Source organism: Lagenorhynchus albirostris, chromosome 1 (genome assembly GCF_949774975.1).
Source record: "Lagenorhynchus albirostris chromosome 1, mLagAlb1.1, whole genome shotgun sequence".
NCBI classification, from domain to species: Eukaryota; Metazoa; Chordata; class Mammalia; order Artiodactyla; family Delphinidae; genus Lagenorhynchus; species Lagenorhynchus albirostris.
In genome coordinates, this window is record NC_083095.1 from 47,802,691 (window position 1) to 47,818,744 (window position 16,054).

Below are 16,054 nucleotides of genomic sequence, written 5' to 3' on the forward strand. Positions count from 1 at the left end.
GAGCGGGTGCCGCGCGGTGCCAGGACTCATTGCCGGCACGCCTGCCTGGTGAAGTCCCTACGACGTCTCCGCCGCCGCCTCACGTGCGGACGCCGGCCGCAGGCCCCGCCCCCGCCCGGCCCCCAGGCTCTCGACCCCGCCTCCGCCCGCAGTTGCCTCCTCCGCCTGCAAGCGGCCTACGTAAGCGGGCAGGGGCGGGCTGGAGGTGTCGGTGCTGCCACGTCCTGGCGGCGGCTCGCGGAGCAGCGGCCTTGCGGGAGACTGTAGAGCCGGAGGTGGAGGAGGTGGGGCTGCCGCTGAAGCCGGATGTGGATCTAGTGCTGTGTACCCGGGTGGGTGAGAATCCGACGGGCCTGGAGAGGAGCGCCGACTGCAGGTCTCTACGGGTGAGGGGGACCGGGGGTCGGGGAGAGAGAGCGGGGCCCGGCCGGATGCCCTGGGTGCCGGCTGGGGCCTGCCCTTCAGGTTTATCAAACAGGTGTGACTGCTACCCCCCGGGCGAGGCGGGCTAGGCCCGGTCCGGGGCGGGGGGAGGTTCCGTTCGGGGAGCCGGGCATTTATCTTCGCTAGCTGGGTGCGTATGAGGGCGTAGAGGGCAGTTTGGAGCAAGTTGAGCGGACACCGTGTGGAGCAGAGGTTAGGGATGATGGCCAGTGGTCCAGCCGTGCAGGAGGTGGCCCTAGCAGGCAGGAACAGAGACTGAGGTCGAAACTAATTTTTCGTTCGTCAGGCTTTAGCGTGGGGGATTGGACAGTTGTTCACAGTCTCTGCCGCCATCGGTTTTGAAATGGGCACGAACGCCTCTGGCCCTGTTTTCCACCGTTCCTTTCCGCGTAGCACCCCACGGCGGTCAGGAGCCACTTGAGGACATGATTCTGCTCCGAAGATCACCTGCACTGACTAAATCGGGGTTTTCACCGCAGGAAAGACGGACATCCTTTGTCTCTTCCGGGGGCTTCTACCCCCAGAAACACTGAGTACTGTGATTTCTCTTATAGGAGCTGTTTATGTAAATCGAACTCTTAAAATTTCATAAAAAATTGAAGGGCGACTATAGTTTTGTTAGGATATACACTCGTGAATAAATCCTAGAATGGACCTCAAGAAATCATTTAGGTCAGTTTCATTAGGCAGGATTCACTGACATTTTTTAGAATAGGGGAGACACCTCCCTGTCTGGCACGATGATGTAAATATTGGCTTCTATTGAGTATGGTACTGTAGAGCTCAAGACGGGAGAACAACATCGGAGGATTTAGTCCCAATTCACTCATTGGCTGTGTTACCTTGGGGTCAAGTACTGAAAGCTCCACGTGCTCCAGCTTGCTCATGGGTAGACTGGGAATAATGCCTAAGTCACAGGGATCAAATAAACTATCAGGAAATTTAAAAATTCTCAACTGAAGTGTAATTGAATAATTTAATAAATATAGCTAGGCCTATTAAAATCATCACCGAATGAAGTGTTCTTTAGATTCACAATTCAGTCAAATTACTATTGAAATAGTTATAAAATGTATGTAGACGAACCCCAAAGTCTCAAACAGCACACGGGCCCCCTTCCTGCTTTAACCATGTACTGAAGTCATACAGTAATGCCCTGAAAGCTCTTGAGATATGTAAAGTCCATTTAGATTTGACATTAGATTGTTTTTTTAAATTTTTATATCAACTTTTGAAATCTTCATTCCCAGTATCTTATTACTTGTTGCTCTCAGTTGCTTGATTCTAACAGCAGCTCCTCCCCTTGTATATTCTAGTGCACTATAGATGCTGAGAAACCTGTTGAAACTGTGTCCAAAGAATGGTCAACCGACTGAAAACCTGATGTGATCTTAGTAAAAATGAATTTGGTGTATGGTTTTTGTGATATCACTTGTAGCAGTTTGGTAATCTTTTTTTCTTCTAGATATTCTGAAATGTGATCTCCAGATAAGTCTTATACCATTCGTTATTCATTCACTAGGCATTTATTGGGCTAAGGTTAGGCATATATGGGCCTTTAAATGCTTGTTAACTTAGTAGTTAAACAGAAAAGGTACTTGAGAAATACTTAAGAAGGGTTAGGGTTTACTTTTTAAAATTAATCTAAAATCTTCAAAATAAGACCCCAATGAGGGAATTCCCTGGCGGTCCAGTGGTTAAGACTCGGCACTTTCACTGCTGTAGGCCCAGGTTAGATCCCTGGTTGGGGAACTAAGATCCCACAAGCAGCGTGGCCAAAAAAACCAAAAAAAGCAAAACCAAAAGAAACAAAACAAAATAAGACCCCAATGATAATGGTGAAATTCAGCTTCAAACAACTGTGCGTTTCTGTTTACTGAAATTTCCTATATTGTGGTAACTGTGGGCACTTTAAGATGCTGAAAATTATTTCTTTTGTAAACCAAATAAATTTACCTGTTTTGCTCTTTTATAAATGCTTTTGAAATTTAGTATCAAATCACATCTTACTTTAACTTGCCCAGCATATTAATTGGGCACCAGCAGAATTTACTGTATGGGGACAGAATAAGATAAAAGAAGGTAACCTTAAGTATGGCTCTGTTTTGTAAAATAGCTCATATAAACATTTTGATATTAATTTTTTTAAAGTTTTTTTGATGTGGACCATTTTTAAAGTCTTTATTGAATTTGTTACAATATTGCTTCTGTTCTATGTTCTGGTTTTTTGGCCACGAGGCATGTGGGATCTTAGCTCCCCAACCAGGGATCAAACCTGCACCCCCTGCGATGGGAGGCTAAGTCTTAACCGCTGGACTGCCAGGGAAGTCCCCTGATATTAATTTTTGATTGCCATAAGAATATGGATTCTTATTTCTATCCAGAATGCATTAAGTACTTTAACTAGCCTGAAATTCTTACTTTCCAAATATAAGTGCTGCTTTGACTAAATTTTAAACTCTTGCACAATAAAGTAGAGAATTCACCTTCACTAGTGTCTCTTCAGTACTACAGAGTATAGAGTCTGGAGTCATGCAGGAATGGTTGCATAATTTGTGGCAACATTAACAATTTCGACAGTGGCAGCAGAGAATTAAGTGTGGGGCCCTGTGTCCTTGAAGCTGGCCCTGCTACCTGGTTGCGAATCCTCACTGTTCCTTATTTGCTCTGTTATCTTGAGCTAGTTACTGTGCCTGCTTTCTAGTCTGATAGATCTTTCATTGTATTTTCATTTGTATATAAAGTACTCAATAAATATTAGCCAGTATCATTTATTTTTATCATTCATGGAATCAGACCATCGATTAAAGAAAAGCACAGGAAAATATTAGTATTTACTGTTTAAAATTCTTTAAAGGCTTCATAATCCTAATTCTTCTCCTGTGTACCTCTCCCCTCTCTCTCAGAAATTATTACCCCTATTTTGCAAGTTTTCTAGGCACATTTCATTGTAAACTCAGGCAACTTTATAGGAAGACGAAATCTAGTTAACTTTAAATTATCTTAATGTCCATCCACATTTCCTTTTGAGCTTTCTTTAAACTTCATGCTTACAACTGTATGTTAAATAGCATGAACATCAAAATGTTTAAATGGTATGTTGTCTTGAAGAACTTAAATTTGTAATACTTTCTGACTTCTGCACTTAATGTACACATTTTACTTTATTGGTAAATATTTAGCTTGTTTATCTGTATACCTGAAAAACAATTTTGTTATCCATCTTTCAGATTAGAGTACTCTCAAAAGCCTCAGGGGTCCAATTATCAGGGGCAAATACTAAAGTGCATGCACTAAAATTAATCTACAAAAAATCTGTTTCAAGTGGACCATAAGCTTGTTAAATTTTATGAATGATTGTTTTAATCATCACAATTTCCTTTCATTACTATTCTTAGATCCAGGCATAGTTTTTACAGCATAACATGATCTGAGTCCTTTTTGAGGGAAAGAAAACAACCCTCTCAGTATTCTACATAGTAACTATTATTTTTAAGTTCTTTCTTTCCTTTCTAAGAATGCTAACTTTCAGTTTAACATAAACATAATAGATCATCTTTTTGTAGCTCCTGTACCCAGCACAGTGCCTGACTCACGAATTAATTTAAAGGTGAACAAAGTTAACAAGAACGTATAAAAATAAATTTAAAATTAGTTGCTAACTGAAGTATCAATGTATCTTGTTGAACACTTGCCCTGTGCCAGGCACTGTTAGGTACTTGTATACAGTAATTCATTTCTTCTAACAATTTCATCTCCATTTTACAAATGAGGAAACATTCTCAGTTTAACTTCCTTAGCCATCATCACACAGTTGATGTTTGAACACCAGGTCTGACTCCAGAGCTCATGCTCGTTCCATGTCTAGGTTTCAATTTCAGCTTTGCTAATTCTGTGACCTTGGGCAAGTTACTTAACTTGTCTACACCTGCATTTCCTCAGCTGTTGAAATGGAGATAATCATCATCCCTACCCTGTAGGATTGTTACAGTAAGTGAATTAGTAATGTGTAAAGTTCTTTGAACAATGCTGGCACATAAGTGCTGAACAAATGTTAACTTCTATTATTACATCACAGTACCTTCCCAAAGCCTCTGCTATACTGCAGCAGAGTATATATATATATTACCTATATATAATAGTTACATAGGGTTATACAGTTCAGTCGACCTTTAAGGAAAACTTAAGAATAGTTGCCCTTAAGCATATTGTGACTTATGAAATAGGGAACATCTGGGAGTTGGGTTATTGGGGAAATTGATCTGTTATTAAATGGACTTTAATTTTTCTGGCATTGCTTTTTTGTTTTATGGTAGTATGTTATGGATATATATCTTTAAATTCTTTGTTTCAAAGAAGTACAGGCAGGTATCAAATAGAATACAATTGACCCTTAACAACACGGGTTTGAACTGCAAGGATCCACTTACATACACATTTTTTTCAACAGTAAATATTACAGTACTACACATTCCAAGGTTGGTTAAATCCACGGATATGGAACTGCAGATACAGAGGGCTGACTATAAGTTATACATGATTTTTCGACTGCGCATTTTTGACTGTGTGGAGGATTGGCACCCTAAACCCATGTTGTTCAAGGGTCAACTATGGTTTCTTTAGCTGGGCATGGGCTTACAAATCAAAGTTCAGGGTTGCCTTACAATCTCCTAATAATTGTTAGAAAGACTTTCCTCCAGCAGCTCTGTTCCACAGAAGTGTGCCCCACCAGCCTTTTTTTTCTCTTTTTGGCTGCGTTGGGTCTTCATTGCTGCGTGCGGTCTTTCTCTAGTTGCGGCGAGCGTGGGCTACTCTTTGTTGTGGTGTGCAGGCTTCTCACTGCAGTGGCTTCTCTTGTTGCGGAGCACGGGCTCTAGGCGCACGGGCTTCAGTAGGTGTGGCTCGCGTGCTCTAGAGCGCAGACTCAGTAGTTGTGGCACATGGGCTTAGTTGCTTCGTGGCATGTGGAATCTTCCCGGACCAGGGCTTGAACCTGTGTCCCCTGCATTGGCAGGCAGATTCTTAACCACTGCGCCACCAGGGAAGCACCGCCCCCCCCCCCCAGCCATTTTTATGCTTCATATGTTTTTCATTCTTTCTATCATTATATCTTATTTAAGTCTCAGTTTTTTTTTTTAATATTTATTTATTTATTTATTTTTGGCTGTGTTGGGTCTTCATTTCTGTGCGAGAGCTTTCTCTAGTTGTGGCAAGTGGGGGCCACTCTTCATCGCGGTGCACGGGCCTCTCACTATCGCGGCCTCTTGTTGCGGAGCACAGGCTCCAGACGCGCAGGCTCAGCAGTTGTGGCTCACGGTCCTGGTTGCTCCACGGCATGTGGGATCTTCCCGGACCGGGGCACGAACCCGTGTCCCCTGCATCGGCAGGCGGACTCTCAACCACTGCGCCACCAGGGAAGCCCAAGTCTCAGTTTTATTAGACCACACCTAATAAGAACCTGACCATTTCTGAATGTTCAAAAGAGAGGAAAATACCGTAATTGATCATTTTTCAATAGTATGAAAAACACTGGCTATTTTTTTTTAACATCTTTATTGGAGTATAATTGCTTTACAGTGGTGTGTTAGTTTCTGCATTATAACAAAGTGAATCAGTATACATATACATATATCCCCATCTCTTCCCTCTTGCATCTCCCTTCCTCCCACCCTCCCTATCCCACCGCTCTAGGTGGTCGCAAAACACCGAGCTGATCTCCCTGTGCTATGCACCTGCTTCCCACTAGCTATTTTACATTTGGTAGTGTATATATGTCCATGCCACTCTCTCACTTTGTCCCAGTTTACCCTTCCCCCTCCCCGTATCCTCAAGTCCATTCTCTAGTAGGTCTGCATCTTTATTCCCGTCTTGTCCCTAGGTTCATGACCTTTTGTTTGTTTGTTTTTTAGATTCCATATATATGTGTTAGCATACAGTATTTTTCTCTTTCAGACTTACTTCACTCTGTATGACAGACTCTAGGTCCATCCAACTCACTACAAATAACTCAATTTCGTTTCTTTTTATGGCTGAGTAATATTCCATTGTATGCATGTGCCACATCTTCTTTATCCATTTATCTGTTGATGGGCACTTAGTTTGCTTTCATGTATTGGCTATTGTAAATAGAGCTGCAGTGAACATTGTGGTACACGACTCTTTCTGAATTATGGTTTTCTCAGGGTACATGCCCAGTAGTGGGATTGCTGGGTCGTATCGTAGTTCTATTTTTAGTTTTTTAAGGAACCTCCATACTGTTCTCCATAGTGGCTGTATCAATTCACATTCCCACCAGCAGTGCAAGAGGGTTCCCTTTTCTCCACACCCTCTCCAGCATTTATTGTTTCTAGATTTTTTGATGATGGCCATTCTGACCAGTGTGAGATATCTCATTGTAGTTTTGATTTGCATTTCTCTAATGATTAATGATGTTGAGCATTCTTTCATGTGTTTGTTGGCAATCTGTATATCTATTTAGGGCTTCTGCCCATTTTTGGATTGGGTTATTTTTTTGATATTGAGCTGCATGAGCTGCTTGTAAATTTTGGAGATTAATCCTTTGTCAGTTGCTTCATTTGCAAGTATTTTCTCCCATTATGAGGGTTTTCTTTTCATCTTGTTTCTGGTTTCCTTTGCCGTGCAAAAGGTTTTAAGTTTCATTAGGTCCCATTTGTTTATTTTTGTTTTTATTTCCATTTCTCTAGGAGGTGGGTCAAAAAGGATCTTGCTGTGATTTATGTCAGAGTGTTCTGCCTGTGTTTTCCTCTAAGAGTTTGATAGCATCTGGCCTTACATTTAGGTCTTTAATCCATTTTGAGTTTATTTTTGTGTATGGTGTTAGGGAGTGTTCTAATTTCATTCTTTTACATGTAGCTCTCCAGTTTTCCCAGCACCACTTACTGAAGAGGCTATCTTTTCTCCATTGTATATTCTTGCCTCCTTTATCAAAGATAAGGTGACCATATGTGTGTGGGTTTATCTCTGGGCTTTCTATCCTGTTCCATTGATCTATATTTCTGTTTTTGTGACACTGGCTATTCTTAAGCTGCTTAGATGTAGCTGAGAAACTTACAGATTTTTAGAAAGACTGCTGTGAAAACAAAATCCAGTAGATAGTCTTGGTGTGAATCTGTCATAGCTGAGACCAAATATTCCAGTGAATGCAGAGAATTTTCTGTTCATGGTTAATAATTTTTAAAAAAAGTTACACGCCCAGTAAGTCTTCTTTAGTGTCAGGTAAAAAACTGATGAGTTACTCCTTAGCCCAATAATAAAATTAAATAATGTAAAAAAAAAAAAAAACGAGCTCCTGAAAAGTCAGCTATTCACAGTGCTACACTAGTAGCACTGACCCAGAGGAAAAAATGCTTTAAAGGTCCTATTAGAAAATGGAGTTTTCAAGTGTAAAACTTCTAAATTTAGTTACTTGTTTACTGTCTGATAGAATCTGTGAGTTTTCTATAGAGCTCTAGCTGTGGCATTTGATGTTAGAGTCAGGATAGGCTAAAATAAAATATCTTGCATACCTGTTAAAGAATTTTTCTAATTGCATTAATTTTTATTAAGAAATTGACATTCTTGGGCTTCCCTGGTGGCGCAGTGGTTGAGAGTCTGCCTGCTGATGCAGGGGACACGGGTTCGTGCCCTGGTCCGGGAGGATCCCACGTGCCGCAGAGCGGCTGGGCCCGTGAGCCATGGCTGCTGGGTGCGCGTCTGGAGCCTGTGCTCCGCAACGGGAGAGGCCACAGGGGTGAGAGGCCTGCGTACCGCAAAAAAAAAAAAAGAAAGAAAGAAATTGACATTCTTGACAATCAACAATCTTCCATTAAACAAAATGGCTTAACATTTAAAATTTTATTTTAGACCTTACTGCAAAGATGAAACCTGATGAAACGCCTATGTTTGACCCAAGTCTACTCAAAGAAGTGGACTGGAGTCAGAATACAGCTACATTTTCTCCAGCCATTTCCCCAACACATCCTGGAGAAGGTTTGGTTTTGAGGCCTCTTTGTACTGCTGATTTAAATAGAGGTATGGACTCAGTTTACAAATTCTGGTTAGACTTATAGTTAGCATTCTGTGTTCTCCACAAACACGATGATGATGCCTATAATTTTTAAAAATACTATTGGACTTTTATATTATTCTTTGTGCTTAAATTTTAAAGTGACTGAGAACTCAATTCCAATGTGTACAGACCAGATGTTACTGTATTACAGTACTGTATTACAGTATTTCAAATGACTTAAGTACAACAGTGTTCCTTCCTAATTAAGCAGCCAAAAAGGGGAAATTATCTTGTATAATGACACGTAAGGAAGAATCTTCTCTAAGAAGCTGGATGGGGAATGAGGATAAAGATAATTTGCCTTGGATAAGTTGCAAAAGGTTTTGTCTACATGTATTCCTTTTTTTAACATCTAAATTCTCCAAAATGATTTCCTTAAATTTCAGTAATCAAAAATCAACTTTTTACAGTTTTCTTCTTGGTAGGAAATCTTAAGAAACTATTATATTTTGGTCATATTAATTATTGGGTGTATAGAAGTTAAGATTCTCAACATTCTATGCTATTCACATTAATTTAAAGTAACATTAATGAAATTAATCAGGAATCTTTAAAAACTGTAGTCTCAACAATGTTATTTATATTTTATTTTATAAATAGTATCATATTTGGTCATAATGAGAATCTTGCATTTTTAAGTAAAACCAAAGCACATATTTGGGAAAATTCGGCATCCCTTGTGTTGAATGTAATGCAAATTACATTGAAAACTGTACATGCTGGTTCTGTAAATATTGAGTATTAAGGTCAGCACTATTCCAAAAATGTTATGCAGGCAAAAACATTGGTAAAACCTACTACTATTTGTTTTACGTAGTGATAATAGAAAGAATAATGGGTTTCAGTTTAATATTTTAAAATAGTTCATTACATAAAGTTTTGAAAAAATAATTGCTCACCAGCTTGACACATTACTTCTTTTGATATATATTTCATTTGCTGTTCTCATGACTTGAAATCTGTTTTTCAAAACTAGGTTTTTTTAAGGTACTAGGTCAGCTGACAGAGACTGGAGTTGTCAACCCGGAACAATTTATGAGTAAGTCCTACAGTCTCTTTTTCCTGAAGGAAAAGAAATAAAGGGAAACAAGATTTTATTTTTGTTTAGAGCTCTATTCAGTGTCTACTTGTGGTTTTGTTCAAATAGCTCGAAATTATTCAAATAACAAATTAGCTGTTTTCTTATTTAAATGTTTAATGTAGCTGAACTGTTTTAGAATCCAATTGTAGCAACTACCATGTTTTACAAAATACCTGGCTACTTTTAGATCATGACTGTAGCACAGAGCCTGTGTGGCAACCTTAGAGAGTGTTTTTTATTGTAGTGTTTACCTTTCATGTGGTTAGGTCATTTCACAGAAATTTCATCACCCAATCAAAAATGTAAGAAAATATGTTCTAAATTTATTTTTTGGTTCATTTATATTGAATTTTAAGGTTGGCAGGTATCTTTTAGTTCATCCCTCCCCCTTTTTAATACATATGAGAGGATGGAAATTAAAAGAGAGGTCAAATGACTTCCCAAGATCACAGGAAGTTATTGGTAAGAAAAGAACTACAACCTTCCTGACTCCATCCAATGCTCTTAACAGTGTCTTCCTATTTTCTTCATTTCCTTCAATAGGTAATTTTATTTTGTACTCTATATGACCTTCCTGAGATGAAGATTATTATTTCCTGATTCTCATTGTTTCTTTTCCTTCATTGAATTTATTTCTTCCCACTCCAGACCCATTACTAGAACAAGACTGTGGAAATAAACAGTATGTTGAGACTGTTAGGCTCAGTTTTTATTCTTGAATTCTTCTTTGCAGGCATATCAGATTAGATGAAAAATCATGTTATTTCATCAATATAAGTACTAAAAGTCAATTTGAGGAGAAGATATTTATTCCACTTTTGCTCCTGTTTGCTATGTGGCTTTGGGAAAAGCTGGGAAATGAAGACTTACTTTTTTATCTACTTCACAAGGTGCTTTCAAAGCAAACAAAAATGATGACTCTATTTCTAAAACAGGTCATGTAATCATGGAACACTTGAGAGCACAAAGGGAAAATTGAAAACTACTTTGTCAAGTTATTTTAAAATCAAAAGACTAAAAATTAAAGAATGGAGACACATAAACATTCTCTTATTAAAATTTGCAAAGAGTTTTGTTCTGTGTGAATATCTGTTAAGTGAAAACGTTAATCAATTTAAAGTTAACTAGTAATGAAGATATAAAAGTTTTCATACACTAATCACAGAAATGGCAACATGTACAATTTATTTGTATTTTAAGTGCTGTTCATCTAAAATAGCTATCTTAGTCTTACCTTATTTTGCTAGAAGAGTTTTTAAATGTATGGACTATGTCCCAGTTGATATTGATTGCTGATATTTCAACTACTTGGTCATTTTTAATAATTGATATTTTCTTTAAAATTACTGTGGTAAAATAGCTATAAATATTCAATAATATTTACTGAAGTAAGCTAATTCTAGTATTTTTCTGGCACCTAATAAAGTTTAATGTCTGCCACATAACACTATTTTCCAATTTCCACAGAATCTTTTGAGCACATGAAGAAATCTGGGGATTATTATGTTACAGTTGTGGAAGATATAACTTTAGGACAGATAGTTGCTACAGCAACTCTGATAATAGAACATAAATTCATCCATTCCTGTGCTAAGGTATGTGTTCATATTAATGCTTATGAGTAAAATGGATATGTGTTTTCTAGCAAAATCGACTTTGAGTTACCATTAGACAAGTCTGTTTTCCCACTGCTTTTTATTGTAAAATGAGAGAGCTAAATATTGGCTAGAATAAAAGTTTTGCTTCTTAGAAATCACTTAGTAACAGTCAATTTCCCATTGTCTTCTAAGAGTTATGAGGAAGAAAATGTGTTAATAATATGAATTGTTTGCTAAAAATTGTTCTGTAAGGTGTAGAATTGGTATAGACAAAGAGAAATCGAGTCAGCATCGTGGAATTTGGCAGTAATGTTTGGAATCTCTAATGCTAATTTTTATTCAAAAACAATACTTTGAATATACTACACTAACACAAATTCCCATCAGTTTCCCAGTGGTAAAGGGTTCAGAATAATATATTCCGTTCTAATTGTGGCACTTCTAATGCCTGTAGATTTCCTTCACTCCTCATGACTCACATGAAATAGTAAAGAAAACAAAACCTAGGTAATCCAATGAGAATATGATAGAAAACACTTGGAATTATTCTGTGAAGTATGAATTTTGGTGTGGTTTCTGTACTAGAAATTAATAAACTGTATTTGGATGTCTGAAATAAATTGCAATTAAGCAAGGAGTAGGATGATGGATGTAGTACATTCATGACAAGATTACATTTTGGTGATGTGGATTTTGAGACTTGCTTTAAAATAATGGGGTGGGAAGGTTTAAGATACAGACAAAGCAAAATTAGGCCACAAATTGATTGATTGTATTATCTCCTCTATAATAGTAAGTTAAAAAACTTTGCCTTTTGCAAAGTTCAGGTTTACAAAACATTTATCAATTCTTACTGTCACTTGTTGATTTAACTAAAACAAAACTACATGCTTAGTCCTTTAAACATTGTAAATATTTTCAGAGAGGAAGAGTAGAAGATGTTGTTGTTAGTGATGAATGCAGAGGAAAGCAGCTTGGCAAATTGTAAGTAGGCAGAAACAAGGTAACCCTGGATAAATTAGATACTCTTTGTGTTTCAGTTTACAGTTTCTTGCAAGATACTTTTTTAAAAGTGTTTTACTGTTTGAAGTTTTTTAAGCATCATTAATTATGAATTCATTCTCACTCCATAGCTTAGACTGAATTTAATGAAGAAATAAGGTATTTTTATATAATTTTTACCATAAAGTTGGAAATTGGAAGTGTACTGTTAAAACAGCAACACCTTAGTTATTAACTTTTAATAGTAGTACTTTTTTTTTTTTTTTTTGCGGTACGCGGGCCTCTCACTGTTGTGGCCTCTCCCGTTGCGGAAGCACAGGCTCCGGACGCGCAGGCTCAGTGGCCATGGCTCACGGGCCCAGCCGCTCCGTGGCATGTGGGATCTTCCCGGACTGGGGCACGAACCCATGTCCCCTGCATTGGCAGGCGGACTCTCAACCACTGCGCCACCAGGGAAGCCCCAGTAGTACTCTTATAGTAGTAGGAAACAGAAACTTTTGGTGAGCCAAGTAATTTGTCCGTTTCTCTGTCATATTTAAAAACAAAGGAAATGTTCTCAGTTACAAAGTTTTAGAAGCATGTACTGAAACAGCCTTCACAGTGTAATCCTCTATACATTTATCTAAATCTTTTAAAGTAAGTTTCATAGGTTTATTGCTTATTTATAAAATAGAACTTGCTTTTTAATATTATCCCTTCTGAGTTTTAAGGAATTCACTCAGTAAATATTAAGCACCTGCTATATGCCAGATACTATTCAAGGTCTTTGGTATACATCAGTGAATGAAAGAGACCAATTTTTAGTATTTCTAGTCCATGTAACTTAGTCATGCCTTTTATAATTGTGTAACTTCAATCAAGAGGTTCTGTCTTCAGAATAAGATTTTTCAATCTATACAACATGAGAAAACCCTTCAGGTAAATTTTTGTAGATCTTTCCTAGTTTTTATAAAGATGTATACATTTTTGCTTTGTTTACACTTGTTATACTTGTTTACACTTGTTACAACCAATCCAGAGTTAACCTAATACATTCTTTCACAAATATTTAAGTAACTTTAAAAATGATAAAGAACAAAGCAATTATTTACCCATTTTATGTTGGCTATTCCTAAATAGTTTGAATAGATCTAGAGAAAAAGATTAATTTTGGCCATATTTTTAAAAAGGTTTCTAGTCTTTGGTGTTAATATTAATGTTAAAACCTATTTTTAAAGAGGGTTTAGGGTGAGTTCAGGGTTTAGGATAATATTTGTTCTATTTATTAATGGGCTGGAGATTACTAAAGTATATTTGAAACAAAATCAAATGCTTTGGGTGATTTAAATGTTTAACCACTTACAATTTGAATGTTTAAATGAATATAGTGGGAAGGGCCATGATCTAATAAACCTATTTGTAATAAAAACTTGAAGTTTTATGTGATATTCACTCACATTGTTACTAAAATCTGTTTTTATTAACAAATGCTCTATGCCTTGCCTACCTTTTTTTTCTTTAATTTCAGGTTATTATCAACTCTTACTTTGCTAAGCAAGAAATTGAACTGTTATAAGATTACCCTTGAATGTCTACCACAAAACGCTGGTTTCTATAAAAAGTTTGGATATACAGTATCTGAAGAAAACTACATGTGTCAGAGGTTTCTAAAGTAAAACCTTTTAAGAAAGACATCTGTCAAAGGAGCTGATGCAACAAGGCTACACTCTCTTCCTAGAGTTAAAGTATTTTGTTGCCGCAACCCAGTGACCTCCAATAAATACTGGATTGAAAAAAACACTGTAATACAAGTATAATGACATTTAGAAGATTACTTTGGGCTGGTGAGACATGCTGAGTTTAGATTACAGATGAAATTGTTAAGGGGATGATTTTTAACCAAAGGAGTATATTTTTAACTTGAATCTTTTCTTGCATTGTATTTTTCTAAAGTTCGGCTTTATTTCTTAGTAGTCAGTATAGGTAGTAAGAAGTTATATGTCTGCTATCTGTACTGCTCATTTAAAAAAAAAAAGCATACAGTGAATAAGGCTGTTTCTTATCACATTCATAAAATTAATATTTTTTTCAAAGAAATATATCTAAATACCACTTAGGGGTGTATCATTTCACATATATTACGTGAAATTGGATGTTAGACATATTATAACTAAATGTAGTTCAGTCCAACATTTGCTGATCCTAATACTATACTGGCAAACCTGGTGAGCCTTTAAAATAAGGAGAAATGAAAATTAACTTCTTATAAAATGTGACAATTTATATGTACATCTAAAAGTTGATATAATTCTAATGTAGCTGAAGTACCACCTGTCTTATATGTGAAATGTAATAATTATTCATTTGTTTAAAATATCTAAGAGAAATATAAGGTACTTTTTAACAGTGAATTAGTAAATCCTGGCATATTATGTATTTCTAAGCTGATTTCTCATTTTTCCAGGGGTGTCCGAGCCTCTCTTCTGAGTAACATTTTTATGAAAATGGATTACAAAATTGAGTGGAGTACTTTAAAATGTATCATACTGCATTTATTACATTCTTAAAATGTTGATGCAAGCTTTTCTATTTAATGTGATTATAATGGTACTATTCTGGTCACTATCCTATTTTGATTTTATTTATTTTAATTATTTTTTTTAAGTTGAAATAAGAATTAGATACTTCACTACTGGTTCGAATCTTTTACATTTCATGTTACATTAAACCTGTTCATATGAATAGTCTTTTGTTAGAATCTAAATGTTTTCTGTGCTTTTCTTGAGTTGTCTATTGAATTATTAGGTCAAGTCATGGTTCATAAAATCTTAGTTTTGTGTACCTTTTGTAAAAGGAGCGTAGAAAGTAAAGAGCACCTGTTTCTCATCCCATTGATTCTCACCTACCTCAACTAGATTTCAGACTTCCCTCCATGCAGTAAAGCTAAAGTCGGCTTTCTAAAACAACAGAAATTCTTCACCAACAGAGGGTGTACTACTCACCTGCTGATGATATAGGCAGATGAATTGATCTGTCCCTAGTGAAAGCAACAAAGCTAAGTTTTGCTTTTTTAGGAGTCCTATAACCTTGATAACACCAGCTGTACTAGGTACAGTCTGGTAATTTAAAACCTCTGTTAACAAATAAACCTAATAGGGACTTCCCTGGTAGTCCAGTGGTTAAGATTCTGCACTCCCACTGCAGGGGGCATGGGTTCGATCCCTGGTTGGGGAACTAAGATCTCGCATGTTGTGCTGCATGGCCAGGAAAAAAACACCACCAAAAAAAACCCTAATAAAAGGCAAAATTAAATGCTTTATTTCATTTCTTACCACTGAACAATTTGAAGTAAAACTATAAGGTGGCTATTTCAATAAATCCCTTTAAATAGTGTTCTTAAGGTCTTATCTTAAATCCCCCCCTACAGGAAATAGAGTTGTAGGTAAGGTGTAATACATAAAAATTGTGTCATTGAGGAAACTGATGATCTGTATTTAGCTTTAGTTAACCAGAGAAATTTGATTTTGCTAAGCCATTTTGTGGGTAAAATTGAGTATGAAAAAAACTGCATAGAACATTTCAATATATACACTTTTGAGCATTGTTTACTTTTGAAAAGGTATAACGAAGTGGCAATTGTGATTTTTATTTTGCTCCATGTATTTTATATATTTGTATTTCACGGACTCTCAAGCACTTTTTTTTTCTTTTTTACATGTAACATTTGGAAATGTGGATGCATTTTATGATCAGTGGCTTGTCTTAGTTTATTCAGCAATATTTTTTGCCTTTTAGTAGGATCAAAAAGATGGTGTAGAGATGCTAATGATGATGTCTTAGATTTGATGAAGAATATTATGTAGGTAGGCTAACAAGGGGAAA

The 16,054-nt window shown here is 36.9% G+C and overlaps 2 protein-coding genes across 5 annotated transcripts in view; one reads left to right on the forward strand and one right to left on the reverse strand.

Annotated features, from left to right (window-relative positions):
- The first annotated feature begins 203 nt into the window (after positions 1 to 203).
- Positions 204 to 14,902, forward strand: GNPNAT1 (glucosamine-phosphate N-acetyltransferase 1). Of its 3 annotated transcripts, none has more exons than XM_060142553.1 (6): positions 204 to 386; positions 8,308 to 8,475; positions 9,489 to 9,551; positions 11,061 to 11,188; positions 12,114 to 12,175; positions 13,701 to 14,902. In XM_060142553.1, exons 2-6 carry the CDS (start codon positions 8,322 to 8,324, stop codon positions 13,846 to 13,848), a joined length of 555 nt encoding a protein of 184 aa, XP_059998536.1. In that variant the 5' UTR covers positions 204 to 386; positions 8,308 to 8,321; the 3' UTR covers positions 13,849 to 14,902. The 3 variants fall into 3 exon arrangements, with proteins under 3 accessions (XP_059998536.1, XP_059998540.1, XP_059998545.1); XM_060142557.1 differs by having other exon boundaries at positions 204 to 376; XM_060142562.1 differs by lacking the exon at positions 204 to 386 and adding an exon at positions 8,084 to 8,194.
- Positions 7,803 to 16,054, reverse strand: part of STYX (serine/threonine/tyrosine interacting protein) — a 40,647-nt gene continuing 32,395 nt past the window's right edge. For both annotated transcript variants that reach the window (XR_009539266.1, XR_009539265.1), the window contains 2 exons: positions 9,412 to 9,574; positions 7,803 to 8,164 (listed from right to left, as the gene is read on the reverse strand). The gene's annotated coding sequence lies outside the window, so the exon portion shown is untranslated. The remainder of the gene's footprint in view (positions 8,165 to 9,411; positions 9,575 to 16,054) is intronic.